The sequence below is a fragment of the Protopterus annectens genome, chromosome 3.part0, assembly GCF_019279795.1.
Source record: "Protopterus annectens isolate FY-2018-M chromosome 3.part0, PAN1.0, whole genome shotgun sequence".
Lineage (NCBI taxonomy): Eukaryota > Metazoa > Chordata > Ceratodontiformes > Protopteridae > Protopterus > Protopterus annectens.
The window spans coordinates 1,958,346,913-1,958,364,733 of record NC_056731.1 but is presented as its reverse complement, the minus strand read 5'-3'; the positions used below and the strand labels follow the sequence as shown (position 1 = coordinate 1,958,364,733).

General features: G+C 40.7%; 1 protein-coding gene across 1 annotated transcript in view; it reads right to left on the bottom strand.

Annotated features, from left to right (window-relative positions):
• Nucleotides 1-5,300: 5,300 nt before the first annotated feature.
• The window catches only part of LOC122797209 (HIG1 domain family member 1A, mitochondrial-like), a 234,273-nt gene continuing 221,752 nt past the window's right edge, over nt 5,301-17,821 (bottom strand). Inside the window, exon 4 of the mRNA XM_044066039.1 lies at nt 5,301-5,641. Coding sequence (XP_043921974.1) covers nt 5,592-5,641 — 50 coding nt within the window. The 3' untranslated portion in view covers nt 5,301-5,591. The remainder of the gene's footprint in view (nt 5,642-17,821) is intronic.

Sequence of the window (17,821 nt, the reverse complement as noted above, 5' to 3'; positions counted from 1 at the left end):
TAAGAAGCCATTTCAAAGGGTAGCTATGGATATTGTGGGGCCACTGAGTACCCCAGGTTCCACAGGGAAGAACCCACAGGTTGACCCATATCGCACCCTCTGACCCACTCTCATGCTACTTTTCACTTCTATCCCTTCAAGAAGAATCGTGACTCCTCCTTATAATGCCTCACCTGCAAACACCCACACCAACAATCGGCAATTATACACATTCCAACTTTAAGCCCAACCACACCTCACAAAGCTAACCCTAACATCCACGCCCAGCCCCCTTTTATTTACATTTGTCTCAATCAGTGTTATTACTGGAAGCCAGTACATTCTAAGTGCTACTTTACTCTAACTTAAACTATTGAATTTTGTTAAAACTTGCAACTACCAATGAATATTGTACATTGTAACTTTAAAACTATGGAATCCTGTTAAATCATGTGTTTTCCTATGAATAATTGCTTGCTATGTAGAAATCTCATAGTTGTTTCTTCTTAATCTATGGAACTTTTCTCCCCGGGCCTCCCATGAAAATGGACATGTATCCAGTCGGACTGTCCCAGTCAACAAATATAAAATAAAATAAATAAATAAAAATATCCTACTGGTAGTAGATTATGCTACCAGATACCCTGAGGTGATAGGTCTATCCTCCATTGAGGCAGAAAACGTGTCAAATGCTTTGTTAGAGATTTTCAGCAGCATAGGTTTCCCAAGAGAAATACTGACTGACACATGTGCCAATTTCATGCCAGACCTGCTGGCTTGTATGTGGAAGCACTGTGGAGTGAAGCACCTAAAGACCACTCCCTACCATCCCTAGACTAATGGACTTGTGGAGAGGTTAAACTCTACACTAAAGACCATGCTACAGGCATTTGCAGACCATGAGTGGGACAAATATTTGCCCCATCTATTGTTTGCTTACAGAGCTGTACCCTAGGAATCCACAGATTTTTCACACTTTGAATTGCTGTATAGGCATCAAGTGAGGGGACCTCTAGATCTGATTCATGATGAGTGGGAGGGTGAGTTTGAATCCCACAAAGAGTCTGCTGTGGCTTATGTCCTAAACCCTAGGGCAAGGCTCAATGTGCTCTTGGGCTTGGCCCAGGAGAACCTGGCAGGATCCCAACAGCAGAAAAAGGTCTGGTATGACAGGAATGCTTGAGCCTCAGAGTATGCTGTGGGGCAGCAGGTTATAGTTCTTATTCCTGTCAGACACAATAAGCTGCAGGCAGCTTGGAAGGGACCCTTCAAGGTGGTAAGGAAGATCAGTGATGATAGAACTGCTGGGCAGGAGGCAAGGACACAAACTGTACCATGTTAACATGATGAAACCTTACCATGACAGGGAGGCCCTTGTAGTGAGCATTTACAATAGGAGGCAGGAGATGTCTGAGGGGGATATATGGCTACAGGGAGCCAGCCAGCAATAATCCCAAGTTACTAAGGTGGAGCCTAGTGCTCCAGGCATATATGACAGTGCAGCACTGCAGTGGGGTTAGCAATGCCAATGCAGATGGGCTATTAAGACAAGAGTATGGGGTAATGTATTCCCAGATAGGCTCATTCTTCTCAAGCAACTTTTTTCAAGGGGCACTTGATAAACTAGCTTGAATTTTCGAAGGGTGGGAGAGGTGTGATGAATGGAGGTACTGCCAGCACAGCTAGCTGGAATTCTGTAAATAATCATATGCCATTGTGAATATCAAACTGATTTATACAAGATGCTTGTCTTACAAATGTATTAAAACTGCATGTCATGTGTATATCAAACTGATTTGTACAAATGTTTGTGCTGAAAAGGTATTTGTAAAGTGCTTGTGTTTCAAATGTATCCACAGTGTGCCCTACTGGAGAGAACAAAAATGTGCATGCACTATCATAGCTGTTTAAATGTATATATTTTAACAGAGGAAAATGGGAGGTTAACCTCAGTCCAGCCAACTTTAAACTATATCTGAAATTACATTGCTTTATGGGCTAGGCCATGAAGATGCTATCTCACAGGTGTCAATGCAGCTAGAGACACAAAGTCTGTACTAAGAAGCTTTCTGTATTGTCTTTGGGGTGAACTAACTACTACTTTGGAAGCATGGAGGTATGAAATTGTTTTATGACTTCTAGCACTTACCATAGATCTGAGCAAAAGCCCTTGTGTGCGTATTTCTACAGGTAGGTGCTAAATCATGCCAGCTTCTAGTAATGGGGGGTTTGCATGGGAGCTAGAAGTCAGATGACCAGAAGTTATGTCACTCTGCAAGCTATCGCAAAAGTAATATTTTAGATATTATTTTGAGAAGTCTCTTAGTGAAAAGGAGCATTCTGTATTCTGTCTTGGGCCTGACAACAAGAAGGACCATTCAACACATCATCTACCTTGCTCTATTAAGTAAGTAGGGAATAATAATTCTCTTAGATTCAGTCAGGAATATAGTGAAGCTTAGTTTAGATATTGTCTTTCTTTATTTGTCTGAGCCTGTCCTTCAATGTTATTTAAAATATCCTGTGATTTTGAACTCTGATGTCACTGTGAATATATGGGCCCCCTTCACATGGTTGACTTTTCACAAAGTCGACTTTCATATGGCTGAAACCATATGATCGACTTTTGAAAAGCAGACCATGGGGAACCGCTATCTCCGTACAGTGCGGAATGAGAAAATGTCCTTCTTCTGCACTGTAGTGCAATCTCAGAGTTGGTATATTTAAGTTACGGGGTGGGGGGGGCTGAGCTGCCCATGGGGGCTGCAGGGGGCTTGCCCCCCTGATAACAGTTTTAAGGTAAGTGTTTGTTGTGTTTTTTGTGTTTATTTTACATGGTCGGCTTTCCGAAAGTCGATCATATGGTCTCGGCCATATGAATGTCGACTTTCTGAAAAGTCGACTATGTAAAGTAGACCCAAATATATACTTAGTATTTTCTTGTTCTTTTATTATTTATAATTAAACCTTTCATTGTGGTAGATCTTTGTAGAGATTTTTAAGTTTTGAGAGTACCTGCATATTTATTTGGTGACACTGTGTGGGCCACTCCTAATAGCCTTGCTCTTGGTCAAACTACCATTTGCATTAATATTAATTTCACTGAGTATATTGGATACCCTTGGAAGAGCCTTAAGGTAGCTGGCAGGAGTGTCTGGCAGTCATAACTATCTTATAGTCTGGGTAGAAGGGGGTATAGCTAGTAAACCTGTGCTAGCCTTTCCCAGGTGTGTGTGTGTGTGTGTGTGTGTGTGTGTGTGTGTGTGTGTGTGTGTGTGTGTGTGTGTAAATCAAGCCTCAACCAGTGTCTGTGTCAGCTCCTTGGGCAGGGACAAGAAGCACTTGTTGGACAGAGAGAGTGCTGGAGGTCTTAGCTTGGACACTCAGCTGAGATCTCAACTCTATAGCTGTGCCAGTGAGGAGTCTTAATGGGGATCTGGAGAAAGAGAGAGAAACCAGCCCCAGACTGCCAGTGTTCCCCATGTGTTCTTAAGGGAAATTGTGCTTGATTGTGCTTGATGCAGAGAGCTACATCTGGAGATATGGCATGTATACCTGCTATACTCTCAGTGAATGTCCCCCACTGAGGCTCCTTGATTACTGGCCCAGAGGTGGGGCATCACAACCTCACTCAGGCTTTACAGACAAGCTCACTACATTAGGTATAAACCCTTTTTTATCACCAACTGGATAGCCAACTGGCTCACAGATAGGACCCAAGTGGTCAAAATAGGTCAGGCCACCTCCATCAAGAGGCCAGTCACTAATGGAGTCCCCCAGGGCTCAATACTGAGCCTGTTCCTTTTTGTCATCTGCTTTTCTGAACTGGAAGCACATTCTGAAGGTTCATGACTGACTACGTTTGCAGATGATTGCAAGCTGGGGGTTATCATCCACTCTCCTGCAGACACTAGCATTCTTCAAGAAGGTCTATATCTAACTAACAAATGTTTCCAAAGCTATGGTCATAAACTCAGTGCTATGAAATGCACAATTTTACCCATTGGGAAGTCAGCCCTCCAGGCTAATTACCATGTTGCTAATATGCACTTAAGAGCTGACCCAGTGGAAGGGGATTTGGGTACAAACATGGCCATAGTGGTGATTAAATCCTTTTATGTTGTGCAACTTATAATTAAGGGCATTGCATCTAAGTCCAAAGAGATCATTATCCCACTATACTCTGCCTCTATCAGGCCAATGATAGAATACAATGCATCCTTCGGTATGTACCTGACCAGGCATATGCAGCAACTACAATCACCTCAAAAGTTCCTTACAAAAAGAATACATGGTGTAACAGACCTGCCTTATGCAGAGCACCTTAAATCCCTTTCTCTCTACTCAGTCTCCTATAGACTGCTGAGGGGTGATCTATGCCTGGCTTACAAGGCATCTGCAAACCACACACTTATGAATCTTCTACATATTTGTAAGTCAAACAGTGCCAGAAATACATGGTCCTAAATTCTGTCTGTGACATAAACAGAATATGTTGGAGAGACACATATTTGTCCCAGAAACTGTTCCTCCTATGGAACAGGCTGCCCATCTCTATGAAGCTATGTTAATCTATTACCTAATTTAAGCACAACCTAAACCATTGGATAAGGAAGTAGAAACGTACGCCAGGCCTGGCACTCATTTCCCATGTGGAGAGACGTAGCTTATAAATGCCTGGCCTCAGTGTCCTATTTGGATACAGGATGTCATTATTCTTTTAGGAAAACTTGGCTAGGCTTTGAAAGCCCCCCTGGGTCATTATCCTAGCAACAATCTATGAATCTAATATCAAATTTCATTAATATGTACCATTCAACTGAGCATGAGAGGCATATACAAGTACTTACTTTAAAAAAAATAAATCAACATATATCTAAAAAAGTCTTGAGTCCCATGACTTGAGAGCAACTTTTCCACTCACTACTCATTATTATCAAGCTATAAGAAAGTACAGTCAGGTTTAAAATAACATTTCTGTGGCCAGACAGAAAAAAAGACTTGTGATTTAGTTTCAGCACAATAGAGGAGAAATAAGTTATGAACACACTTTCTAAATGGAGCCTTAGTATATCTGTAAGTGAAACTTAGCAAAACAGCTTGTAGAATGTACTTAGGGGTTGGCATAATGGCATAGATGTTTACCTTGCATACATGAAGTAAAAAGTTGGATTCTCATCTTTGAGTGAAATTGGCTAGGCTTAAAATGGCCCACAAAGGCTGTTAGCCTAGTACTTACCTATTACTCAAGTGTTATTATAATGACACACTCTTATCTCACAATGTTTTCCAGTAAGAAGGTTTCGCTTGCTATACTTCAGTGAATGAATGGTACTGCATTTAATGTTTGACAATGGTCTATTAAACACTTTGCTGACAGGTGTTATGTATCAAATACCACTACAAAATGTACGAGTAGCTTGCTATCTGCAGCACTGCAGAATAACATTTTAAAAATACAGCACTACAGATATTTTATTACACTTATAAATAACAGTATCACATATTTAAATAACAGTGTCACATATTTAACACACTTAAAACACAAAAATATTTCAGAAATAAAAGAAAATTGTTTCCCCATGTTGGCAGGTTTCTGGCTCTTCTTTCTTCTACTCCTCGGACTTGGCTAAGTATTCCTTGTACATGGAATAAAGTACACCTGGAAAACAGCAAAAATGAGTTAATTTAGTAAACATTTTGCTATTACTGGGGCTTTTCATAATAATGTTTCAAAACACCTTTAAAATTTTACATCCAGCTGTGTGGTACAAAATAAGCAGTGATACAGGGAAAGGATGGCAAAATGAGGTCCTGCACTCAACCAGTAGTGACTAAAATAAGGGAACAATACATGTTATGAAATAATCTTATTATGAATATTATATGCCTTAGAGGCAGATAGGCATTCTGTACATACACAGCAGAAAGTACAGTTGTGTAAGTACTTACCATAGTAGTACATATCTGATTGATCACTGTTGCAGTATTACTAATAAGTGGGATATCCTACCATGGATAGCCATAACTCTGGCCAGGATACCAAAGGCCTAAGTATCTCCCTCTCATGCCATACAACCAACATATGACCAAAGCACACCACAGCTTGAGAAACATAAGAGATATATGGCACAAAGTACCCAAGAACTTTCTTGCCCCAGACCCGAATGGCAGCAAGGCAAAAAGAAAGAGAGGCCTCCAAAAAATATACATCAACTAGAAGAGGAGAAAAGGAAAGGATACAACCTCAGTCAATAATAGAAAAGTACAGTTGTGTATACTTACCATAAATGTAGATGTTCGAGTGTATTCACTGTTGCAGTCATTACATTTGGGTAATCTACTGGCAGGTTGCCCTCAGTCGGTCTGAATTCCAAGGTCTTGGGTCCTGCGTCGGTTGCTGTCTTCTCTTCCATGATGTCAGATCGTCAGGGGTATAAAACATGCAGCCGATGCCATTTTCTTTAGTTTTTCTTGCCCCCGATGTCAGGTGCCCCCAAAAAAGTAGCAATATTTTATATATATATATATATATATATATATATATATATATATATATATATATATATATATACACATGCATCAGTATAAACTTTACCTTCATCTACAAGCAAATACACCACATAGGTTGTAGAAGATAGAGAAGAAAAGATGAACTGTAGAATGACAGGGGGATGGCGGGAGGGTAACCTGGACTGCAACAGTGAATACACTCGAACATCTATATTTATGGTAAGTGTACACAACTGTACTATGTTTTTCATGTTTCACTGTTGCAGTCATTATATTTGGGTAGAATCCCAAAGCTATGGTTGGGAGGCTGGAGCTAAAAAGCATTAGGTGTGGCTATAAGGCCCTGCAGCACTGCAGTGGCAAAGCCTGCCCTGGACTTAGAGTAGAGAGGCAAATGGTAATGCTTTGTAAAGGTGTGAACAGAACTCCAGGTAGCAGCCTCTAGAATGTCTTTGGTTTGTACTCCTCTGAGAAAGGCTGCTGAAGTAGCTGCAGCTCTGGTGGAATGAGACCTAACGCCCTTGGGCACAGGTTTACCATGGTATAAGTAGCAGAAACGGATGCAGTGGCTTATCCACTTTGAAATTGTCTGCTTTGAGATAGCCTTTCCTTCTGATCCTGCAGCATATGACACTAGTAATTGCTCAGTTTTTCTTAGAGCTTTTGTCCCGTTCAAGTAGAATCTTAGCTGTCTGTGTACATCCAAGGAATGCAGAATTCTCTCCCCCTTGTTCTGCGGATTTGGATAAAAAGTTGGCAGATGAATTCCTTGGTTAAGAGCTACACTGGAAACCACCTTATGCATAAAAGTAGGATTTGTCCTCAGAGACACCCTGTCTGGGAAAAATATGATAAAAGGCTCTACAGCCATGAGGGCCTGTAGCTCTGAAACTCTTCTTGCTGAAATGATTGCTAGTAGCAGAGCTGTCTTCCATGATAAGAACTTTACATCAGCGGTAGCAGCTGGTTCAAATGGAGGCAGAATGAGCTTTTCTAACACATAATTGAGGTACCACGCAGGTAATGATGATCTTCTAGGAGGCCTTAGGTTTTTGGCTCCTCTAAGATACTGCTTTAGTAAAGGATGAGAAAGGATTGGTGACTCTGTATTGTAATGGGCCGAAATGGCAGAGGCATGGATTTTGACTGATGAGAAAGATAGGCCTTTGTCAGGCATCTCAGTTAAGTATTGTAATATCTGAGAAATATGTGGTTCTGCTGTATCAGTTCCTTGTGCTTGATTCCAAGCACAGAATCTCTTCCATTTGTCAGCTTAAGATTTTCTAGTACTAGGCCTTCTGGCTTCCAAAATGGCATCCGTCACAGCTTTACTGAGAGGTGTCATTCGTATGATTACATGATTAGCCATGCTAGCAGGTTCAGAGTCTGTAGTTGACTGTGCAGGATCTGACAGTTTTGCTGGGACAGTAGTTGTGGTCTTTGAGGTAAGGTCCAAGCTGGGTATTGAGGCAAGTTCCTTAGGATTGGGTACCAGTATTGGCAGGGCTAGTCCAGGGCAATTAATATCATCCTTGGCTTCACTTGTCTGACTTTTAGGAGGATCTTGGGTAAAAGAGGCAGAGGAGGAAAGGCGTAAACTGACAGGTTTTTCCAACTGAAGGATAGGAAGTCCACTTTCTATGCTTGTCTGTGATAAGTCCTTGTGCAGAATCTTTTCAACTGATAATTTCGAGGAGAGGCAAATAGATCTATGTCTGGGCTCCCCTATTTCTCTGTTATCATGCTGAATACTTGTGGATTTAATTTCCACTTGTTAGGATCCATAAGGTTTCAGCTTAAATTGTCTGCCAGAGTGTTCTGTTTTCTTGGCAGGAATTGAGCTTGAAGATTTATTTGGTAGGTCAAAGTTGTGTCCCACAGTGCCATGGCTAATCTGCAAAGGGGGTATGAGTGTGTGACCCCTTGCTTGTTTATATACCACATGACTGTGGTGTTGTCTGTCTTTATCAGTAGTTGTCCTGGATGAAGTAAGTCCTTGAAGGCTGTTAGGGCATTTTGAACAGCTAGCATCTCTTTTTGGTTGATATGTAGATGCATTTGATTTGGTGCCCATATGCCCTGAATGCATCTTCCTGCCATGTGGGCCCCCCAGGCATAATCTGATGTGTCTGTTGTTAAGGTCTGGCTGGCAGGGGGTAGAGTTAAGGGCCGTCCCATGTTTTGGTGACAGGCCTTTGCCCACCATAGAAACTCCTGTTGCAGGCAGGGGATGAGAGGAATCATTGTTTCCAGACTGTGTGAATGCTGACTCCATAAACTTTGTAGGTACCATTGAAGTTTCCTCATATGCAGTCTTGCATATGGAATTAGTAGGATGCAGGATGCCATGAAGCCCAGAGCATGCAGAATTTGTCTTGCAGAAGACTGTTTTTTGTTGCCATCAGTTTGAAGTAAGTAGTCAGTTGCCTTTGTTTGTCTGGCGTGAGGTAAGCCACCTGGGCAGTTGTACGCAAGCTTGCACCCAGGAATGTTATCTTTTGAGAGGGTACCAGTTGTGATTTCTTTTCATTTATTGTGTACCGTAGGCACGCTAGAAGTGTTTTCACAAATGCCAGGTGTCGTAGAAGAGTGTCCTTGTTCTCTACTTGAATGTGACAGTCGTTCAAGTAAGGATATATTTGAATACTTCTTTGTCTGCAAAATGCAATTATTGGTGCCAGGCACTTTGTAAAGACCCTGGGCGCAGTAGATAACTCAAAGGGCAGTGCAGAGAATTGGTAATGCATTAAGCCAGCCTTGAATCTGAGGTATCTTCTGCATGACTGTCTTACTGGGGCATGCAGGTATGCCTCTTTTAGGTCTAAAGTCACCAACCAAGCATTCTTGCCCAGCATGGGCAGAAGCTGTTGCAAAGTGAGCATTTTGAATTTTGGAATGTCCAGGTATGTGTTCAAAATCGATAAATCCAGTATTGGCTGCCAGGCCTTGTCCTTTCTGGGTACCAAGAACAGTCTTGAGTACAAACCTTGTCCTTTTTCCTGTTCTGGTACTGTCTGAATGGCCCCCATATCCATGAGGGACATAACCTGTTTCTGTGCCTCTGCCCATTGTTTTTTTGGCAGGTCTGGCCAACCATTTGTCATTGACAGAATGTGGAAATGGAATCTGTATCCCTGTGATACGATATTCAGTACCCACTTGTCCTGGGTTATTAACTGCCAATTTTGTGCAAAAAGTGCTAATTTTCCCCCTATGGGTGCTGCCAAAAGATAAGTGCTTAGTGTAGGCAGAGGGAAGTCATTGGGATTGCTTTCTGTAGGTTTGCGCTTTATCTCCTCCAGATTTGGAGGTGGACGCGCCCCATTGCTTTGACCTGTATGAGTCTTGAGCCTGGTACCTGGAACCCTTAGGGCATCTGGATTTGCCCCTTTGAGCTCTGTCTGACACAGGAAAGGACCAATTTTTTGTAGGCCAGTGTCTACTGAATCTAGGTGGCTGCACTTGTACAAAATGTTTAACAGTTTGCATAGACTTAGCTTTGTCTTCCATTTTCTTTAAAACCTCTTCTGCCTTAATACCAAATAGAGAATCATGCTGTAAAGGTGCATCTAGCAATTTAGTTTTAACATGATCAGGCAAATTTTGTTCCTTTAATGAGGCATGGCTCCTAATCACAGATCCAGTAACTGTGGCCCTGCAGGAAGCCTCCAAAGAATCAAAACCAAATTGCAAAGTATGCTTTCCAACTTGTTCAGCTGCATGCAATAATTCCTGCAATTCCTTATTTTCTGCACATTCTGAAATCAACATCATTTTCTGTTTCAGCAATCCCATAACATGTTGTTGGTACTTAAGCATATGAAATTGACAGTTTAAGGCCCTAATTGCCAAGGTTGCAGATGTATAAACCTTTTTTTCCCCATATGTCCAGCGCCCTTGAATCTCTGTCGGAGGGGGTAGGGTTTTTTGCTGTTGAGGCCTTAACTCCCTTTGAACCCTGTGAAATAGTTTCAGGATCAGCAGCAGGGTTTCTAAATAAAAATTTATGAGAGTCAGGGACCCTGTAATACCTGTCAGGCTTACTGGGAGCCAGAGGTAGAGAGTCAGGGGTCAGGCTTGACTCCGAAAAAACATCATCCACAATGTCTAACACAGGGGGAATGGCTAGAGGCTTGTGCTGAGGGAGAAGGAGGAAATCCCTGAGCCTCTTTTTTGATTCTGAGAAGTCTTGACTCTCCCAGTGAAAATGCTCCCTCAAAGTATGCAAGGTTTCTCCAAATGAATAATGCAGATGGACTAGACTCCTCAGCATCAGAATCCTCATAGGGAGGTAAAGATAATTCCTGATCAGAAGAGGAATCAGAAGAAATAGAAACCTGATATGAAGCTTCATAGTCAGTGTCTTGCCTAGGCCTCTTATCTGGAGGGGGATGGGTACCCCTGATTAAGATAATAAGGTCTTCAGCCATTTTAATCATCTGTTTTTTAGGCATAGAGGACTGTGCACGTGGCTCAGGCATCAGTTTTTTAGTTTTAGAAGGTGTCCTTGCCTTTGGTTTTGCAGCTTTCGTCGGTTTGATATAAAAATGTTGAGGTCTGAATACACCCTCAAAAGCTGGTGCCTGCTCAGCGGCTCCAGACCCATCTGAGGGAGATACATCCGTCGGTCCAATACCTTGAGTATCTTGCGGCATGCCGGACTCCACATGACTGTCGGTAGAGGCCTGCGACTCAAAGGTAGCGGGTATCAGGGGCTGCAAAAGCACCTCACTGAGTACCGGCAAACCGGTGACTGGCTTAGGAGAAGCTTTGTCGTCGGTTTTGGATCTCGACTGCCTTTCTCTGTCCTTTTCTTTGCGTTTTTATGTACTCCGGTAGTCGGATTCCTATCCGACAACATCTCTGAGTAGTTAAATTTGTTTCCAAAATATTTAGATACAAAAATGTACCGACGCTTAATAGTGCGTTGGTTAAATCTAGCACAAAACCGACAGCCAGGTACGTTGTGATCAGGGCCTAGGCAAGGAATACAGTATAAATGGAAATCCTTATGAGGTATTTGCTTCCCACAAGTAATACAATTATTAACTTTTTCTGACATCGGTAAAAAGCAAGAAAAAAGTTTCCCCAATGAGGTTACTTAGCTTTATTGAAGACTTCGGTTCTGAAACTCAAACACAAATATTTCAGTAGTCGGCCAACCGGCACTTGCGAAATGCTTCTGCTTTGGGAACCGTGCGGTAAGAAAGACTGAAGAAAATGGCGTCAGCTGCATGTTTTATACCCCTGACGACCTGATGTCATGGAAGAGAAGACAGCAACCGACGCAGGACCCAAGACTTTGAAATTCAGGCCAACTGAGGGCAACCTGCCAGCAGATTACCCAAATGTAATGACTGCAACAGTGAAACACGAAGAACATCCAGAAAATGAAGGGGGAAAGAAGGAAGGGTATAATACAGTTATACACTCATTTGTCTATCTACTGTTACAGTAAGTTCTTACACAGCTGTACTGTATCCCTCTTGTGATCACTTTTTCAGTATTACTAACAAGTGGGAAGAGTCCCAAAGCTTTCTAACCCTCAAGAGCAAAGAATGAAGATTTGAGGTGAACTCTAAAAGCCCTTGTATGATAAACCTAGAAAACTCAGCTGTAGCTCTAGAAAAGACATTGTGCAATGCTTGGAAGTAGAAGCTTCTAGAATGGATGTAGAGTCTAGACGTTTAAAAAAGGTGTTCAAGGAAGCTACAGCTCTGGTAGAGATGGCCTTAACAAAACCTGGGAGCTCCTTTCCATGGCAGGTGTAACAAAAGGAGATCACGAAGGGGATCCATTTGGAAATTGTTTGGAGACAGAAAACCCAGCTTCTTGTCCTAAAATAAAATGAAAAACTGATCTGATTTTCTGTCAAGTTTTATTTAGACAAGACTAACCCTAAGTTGTCTGTGAACATCTAAGGAGTGCAAAAATATTTTTTCCCATGTTTTGAGGGCAGAGAAAGAGGAAAGGAGATTGGTGGTTTGGTTCAAAGAAAGCTTAATAACCACCTTAGGTATGAATGACAGGTTAGTCTTGAGGGTACCCTCTTTTTGTGATGAAACAGAAAGGGAGGAAAGGCCATGAGTGCTTGCAATTTTGAAATCCTTTTGGCAGAAGTAAGAGTGACTAGTAAGAAAGAATGTCTTCCAAGTACAAAACTTCAAGTAAGCAGAATTAGGCTAAAAAAAGGAGCAAGGGTTAGCTTTTCTAAAAAAAAAAAAAAAAAAAAAACATTTCAGGCTCCAAGAAGGAGGAATAGACTTCCTTGGCTCCTGGGGTAAAGGATACCCTTTAAAAACAGTTTGACCTCAAAATGTGAAGACTCATAAAGTATACCAAAAGGAAGGCTTGCAGAAATGGCTGGAAAATGAGCTTTGAGAGAAGAGTATAAAGTACCTCACACAAGTAAGAAAGAATGTCTGATATACCTGCTAGATAAGGGTCCTGATCTTTCTTCTGATACCAAATAGAAAATCACTTCCATTTGAAAACATAAGATTTTCTTGTAGCAGATTTTCTATCCTCTGTATGACCTGCAGCACATTCTCAGAAATGAAGATGCCTAAAAGGAATCAAACTCCAATCACCCAAAAGGTTAGATTCAGACTTTGTAGGTATGGATGAATGAGAGCTCTTTTGCTTTATTAGCAAGTCCATCCTGTGAGGTAACTTGTGATCATTGCCCTAGGCAAGATGGAATACAATGGGGAACCAGTGCTGTCTGGACCAAGAGGAAGTCACCAGATTCTTGATCTTGAGACGGACCTGGGAATTAGAGGAAGGGGAGAGAATGCATGCAGGAATCTCCTCTTCTAGGAAAAAGGCATGGTGTCCACTTTCCAAACCTCTGGGCATGGTACTGTGGAGCAAAACAACCTGAGCTGCCTGTTCTGATCAGGGACAAAGAGATCTGAACAATACCGCACTGATGATGAGATCTCTCTGTTTAACATCCATTCTTGAGAGTCTGTCTGGGATTTCCTCAAGTAATCTCCCCCCACATTGCTCTCCAAGGAAAAGTAAACTGCTAGCAAAGACAGGTTGCAGTTTATGTCTATGTCCCAAGCAGTCAAACCAAGTCTGCAGAAGTGGTAAAATCTTGTCCAACCTTGCTAGTTTATGTACTGCATACCTATTGTATTGTCAGTAAATAACTGGAAAGGACCTAGAGACCAGAGGAGATGCAAGGATTGTAAGGCGGAATCACTGCCTTCATTTCCCAGATATTGATGTGGTCTTCCCTGTTCTTTTGGACCAAACACACTGGACTTTCATATTTATAGAATAACCTCCACAAGCCAGGTCTGAAGCATTTTTGTAAAGGTCTTGGCAAAGGGAATAAACCAGAAGGGCCACTCCTGGATTCAGTGATATTGGGTTGACCCACCAATAAAGCTTCCTCTTGATGAGTGGTAAGAAAGGAAATGTGAAGTTCAGAGGCTGGCACTGGCAATGTTGCATCCACTGAGATTTGAGCTACCACTGAAGCTTCCTCTTATGGAGTTTGGCCCAAAGAATCATAATAGTGGAAGCCATAAACTCCAGGGCTCTCAAAAATTTTCTTTTGCTGATGATACATCTAGAAAGAAACAAGACTGGATGTATTTCTTTAGGAACATCTTTTCGTCCTGAGGAAAAAAGGTGTTTATTGACATAGAATAGAGTGTGCATCCCAGAAACACTAGCTCCCAGGAGGGAACCAGATTGCAATTCTTGAGGTTTAGGATTAATCTCAGGCAGTGAAGCAGGTTTTTTGTAAAGTTGAGGTTCAAAGGGAACTTTCATCTCATAGGAAAAATTAGAAGAAAAATACTTGCACAAGAAAAACTGTCAAAGGCTTCAAATGCAAATTTGTGTTCAATAATACAACAGATGCATAAAAAAATTACATACACAAAGAAACTTTGAGCCACTTGAAAAACAGAAGCAGGAGAGAAAATGCAAAAATTTAATGAACAAAACCTAGAGATTTTTGAAAGGTATAAAAAAGAAACATGGACATGGGAATAAAGATATGATATGGTACAATATTTATGCAAATGATAAAGCCAAATTAATCAATACAATAGCAGTTTCGAAGATATTTTAAGAGAATTACAGGAAAAGGCACCCAGATATGGAAAATTCCACAAAAAAAAATAAATAAAAAAGATCACAAAGGGGAACCTAGAACAGAAGGTTAGTAAAGTTGAAGTTAAATAGAAACTAAAACTGTAGAATACCTGCAAAGTAAAGTATTTAGTTTAAAAAGTCTAAAAAAGGTTATGTCATAGCATGATGGAACAATGAGTCCCCAAATTAAGGAGAAACAGGTGAATCGGGAGACATTTGAAGAAGAAATGTGGACATGGGAAAGAAAAAGAGATTTTAATATGGTACAATATTTATGCAAAGAAGAAACAAAGACTAGTTGATACAAAAAAGCAGCACCAAAGGTATTTGAAGAGAAATACAGACAAAGGCATCCAGATATGGAAAATGTCACAATACAAAAAATAAGAAAACAAAGGGGGAAAGTAGAAAAGAAGATTAGTAATGGAGAAGTTAAAGAAATGGAAATTGAAGTTATGGATTACCTGTGAAGTGGAGGATTTAGTGCAGAAAATCCAACTTGGGTAACATCACAGCATGATAGAGCAATCAGTCCCCAAATTAAGGAGAAACAGGTGGAACAGGAAGCATCTGATCAGTTCCCATGTGAAGATGCTCTGGAGCCTTCAGAAGGGAACCAGTAGAAAAGTTCAGTTGGAGTTGCACAGCAAGAGAAGGAGCAGGAAACAGTTGCAGCTCTGATGCATTCAATGTTATGGAGTGATAGGCCAGTGAGTTCCTAATTCATACCTCTCAGCTGTCCAGATTTTCACAGAATATGCAGATTTTTAGCTCATATTTTTGGTCTGTTCTTCATAAAATTTGGGGTTCTCTGGCAAATCACTGGGATGGTCTGAAGACTTGAGTCACCAAATAATGACATACATTTGAAGTTTAGACTTCAAATCCTTCAGAAAATGTATGTTAACACAAACTCTGTTACTCTAACAATTTTCTAAGTTTATAAGAGCAATATTTTTGGGTCTTTGTCCCCCCTTTTTGTCAGGCTTTGTCCAGATTTCTTGCACTAAGAGGTTGAGAGATATGGTTCCTCTATGGAAGGCCAGTGGATGATGCAGGATGCAGCTGAAGAGAGTATCACAGGAAGATGTTCTGGGACTTTCTGTAGAATGCCCACAGGAATCAGAGAACAAAGAATGTGCCCTCAGTTTAGAAGAAAATGATCTAAGGGAAAAGATGTTTCATTTAATAGAGACATATTAAATCACTGAAAGAAATAGATTACAGGAAGTAAATAAGACCCAAAGTAATCAAGACTATTAAAAGAAATCCATGTGATATAATAGATGTTAATATGATATGTTACTATGCAGCTAACTTAATAACAACAAAAGAGCAATAAGGGAAAGGAAAGGAAGAACAGTGCAGCAGTTAATGTTGTCACCTCAGAGCAAGAGGTTCTTCGGTTTGATTCTCGGCAGGGGTGCCTTCTATGCAGAGTCTGCATGTCCTCCCTGGGTTCATGTGTGTTTCCTCCTGGTACTCCGGTTTCTTCCCACATTCCAAAGACATATGTCTGGAGAATTTCTCCAGGTCTATATCATTTGAGTGAATCACTATTTGTCAAACTAAATTAAGTGAACACTCGGTTAAGCAAATTTTTTTCCCAGGGGAAAGGATGTAGTTGGCCATCATCATGTATTTGCCCTTTTCCCCACTGCAGTGTGATCTCAGAGTTGGTATATTTAGTTAGTGGGGGTGTGGGGGAGTGAAACCCCCCACTTTGCAGAATTTTAGATTTAGTTTTGTTTGTTCTGATCGGTGGGCGGCCAGCTGTTTTTTTCCCTAGGAAACTTTTCACTTAAATCAACGTTCGCTTAATTGAGCTTTCACTTAATTCAGTTTGACAAATAGCGATTTGCTCAATTAAGCATTCGCTCAAATGATATAGAACCATTTCTCCCCGAGCCTCTGCAGAAAATAGGCTCTGTCCTAGCTGGACTTTTCCAGTCAACAAATGTTACATAAATAAATAAAAAAGAAAGAAAGAAAATGCCACCGTGGGAGCACTGAACAGAGAAAAGTATAAAGTAGTTAAGAAAAGAAGTGTCACTGTTAGAAGAATATAGAAGAGGAAACAGATTAACAAAAATACTTAGAAAGACAGATGCAATAAAAGCAACATGCAGTATCAGAACAGACCAGGATCTATCATACACTATCGTAAATACTAAACTGAAGATATTAGAACAGGTAGACAAACTTAAAAGATATGCACATAAATATAAAAGAAAAGTACAAAATAAGCAAATTACTGATGATCCAAAAAAGTTTTATAAAAGCAAAAGGAATAGAAACACCACCAAAAAAAGAAGAAATAGACACAATTTGGAAAAATATTTATGAAGAACCATTCGCTTTATGCTTTGTCAACACCTTAATGACAATTTTTATAATATAAGTAAACAGCAAAAGGAATTATTGTATAATTTAACATCCAGTGAACCATATTGGTTATGAGAAAAAATGTTTAGGCTGCTCTATGATGACACTTACATGGAAGCTTCTAGCAATAAAATAAATATCACAAACCAATACACTGATTTTTACCTCCACGATATGCTTATGTAGGGCCACATTGATCTGAGTGAATATAGGTTCATGCACATAGAGACCCCAAAGATATCAACTATATTTGGGGGGGGGGTCTATATCACATAGCTGAACTGTCATAAATTCAACTATGTAAATATCGAACCCGGAAGTTTGAAATGTAAGAACTTCGAACGCTCAGAACAGCTATTTTTTTCCCAGGGAAAAAATAAAATCACTGTTCCGATACACAACGTAAAAACACATGAACACTTCAGACAATTACTAATGTGGGGGACTTCGCCCACCCCAACATGGGGTCTGTGCCCCCCGCACCCCCACTATTTAAATATACCAACTCTGAGATCGCGCCACAGTGCAGGAAATAGCGAAGCCGCAGAAACAGCCCACCAAATTTTTTCCCTGGGAAAAAATTTGGTGTTCCAAGGCTTCACTGTTTTTACATTTTGAACTTCCCAGTTCGATATTTCGGCGTTCGGACACTTGTGTGTTCGAACTAATGATATAGAGCCATATTTGGGATCCCTAAATTACATAAATCACGACAGGAAACACCATTATGGCCTATTGTAAATGGGGCTAATTAAAAAACTAGCTTTATCACTAAATTTATTGACCAACAACTAAAAGATCAAATTAAGAGGATCCTCTAATTGTTTAA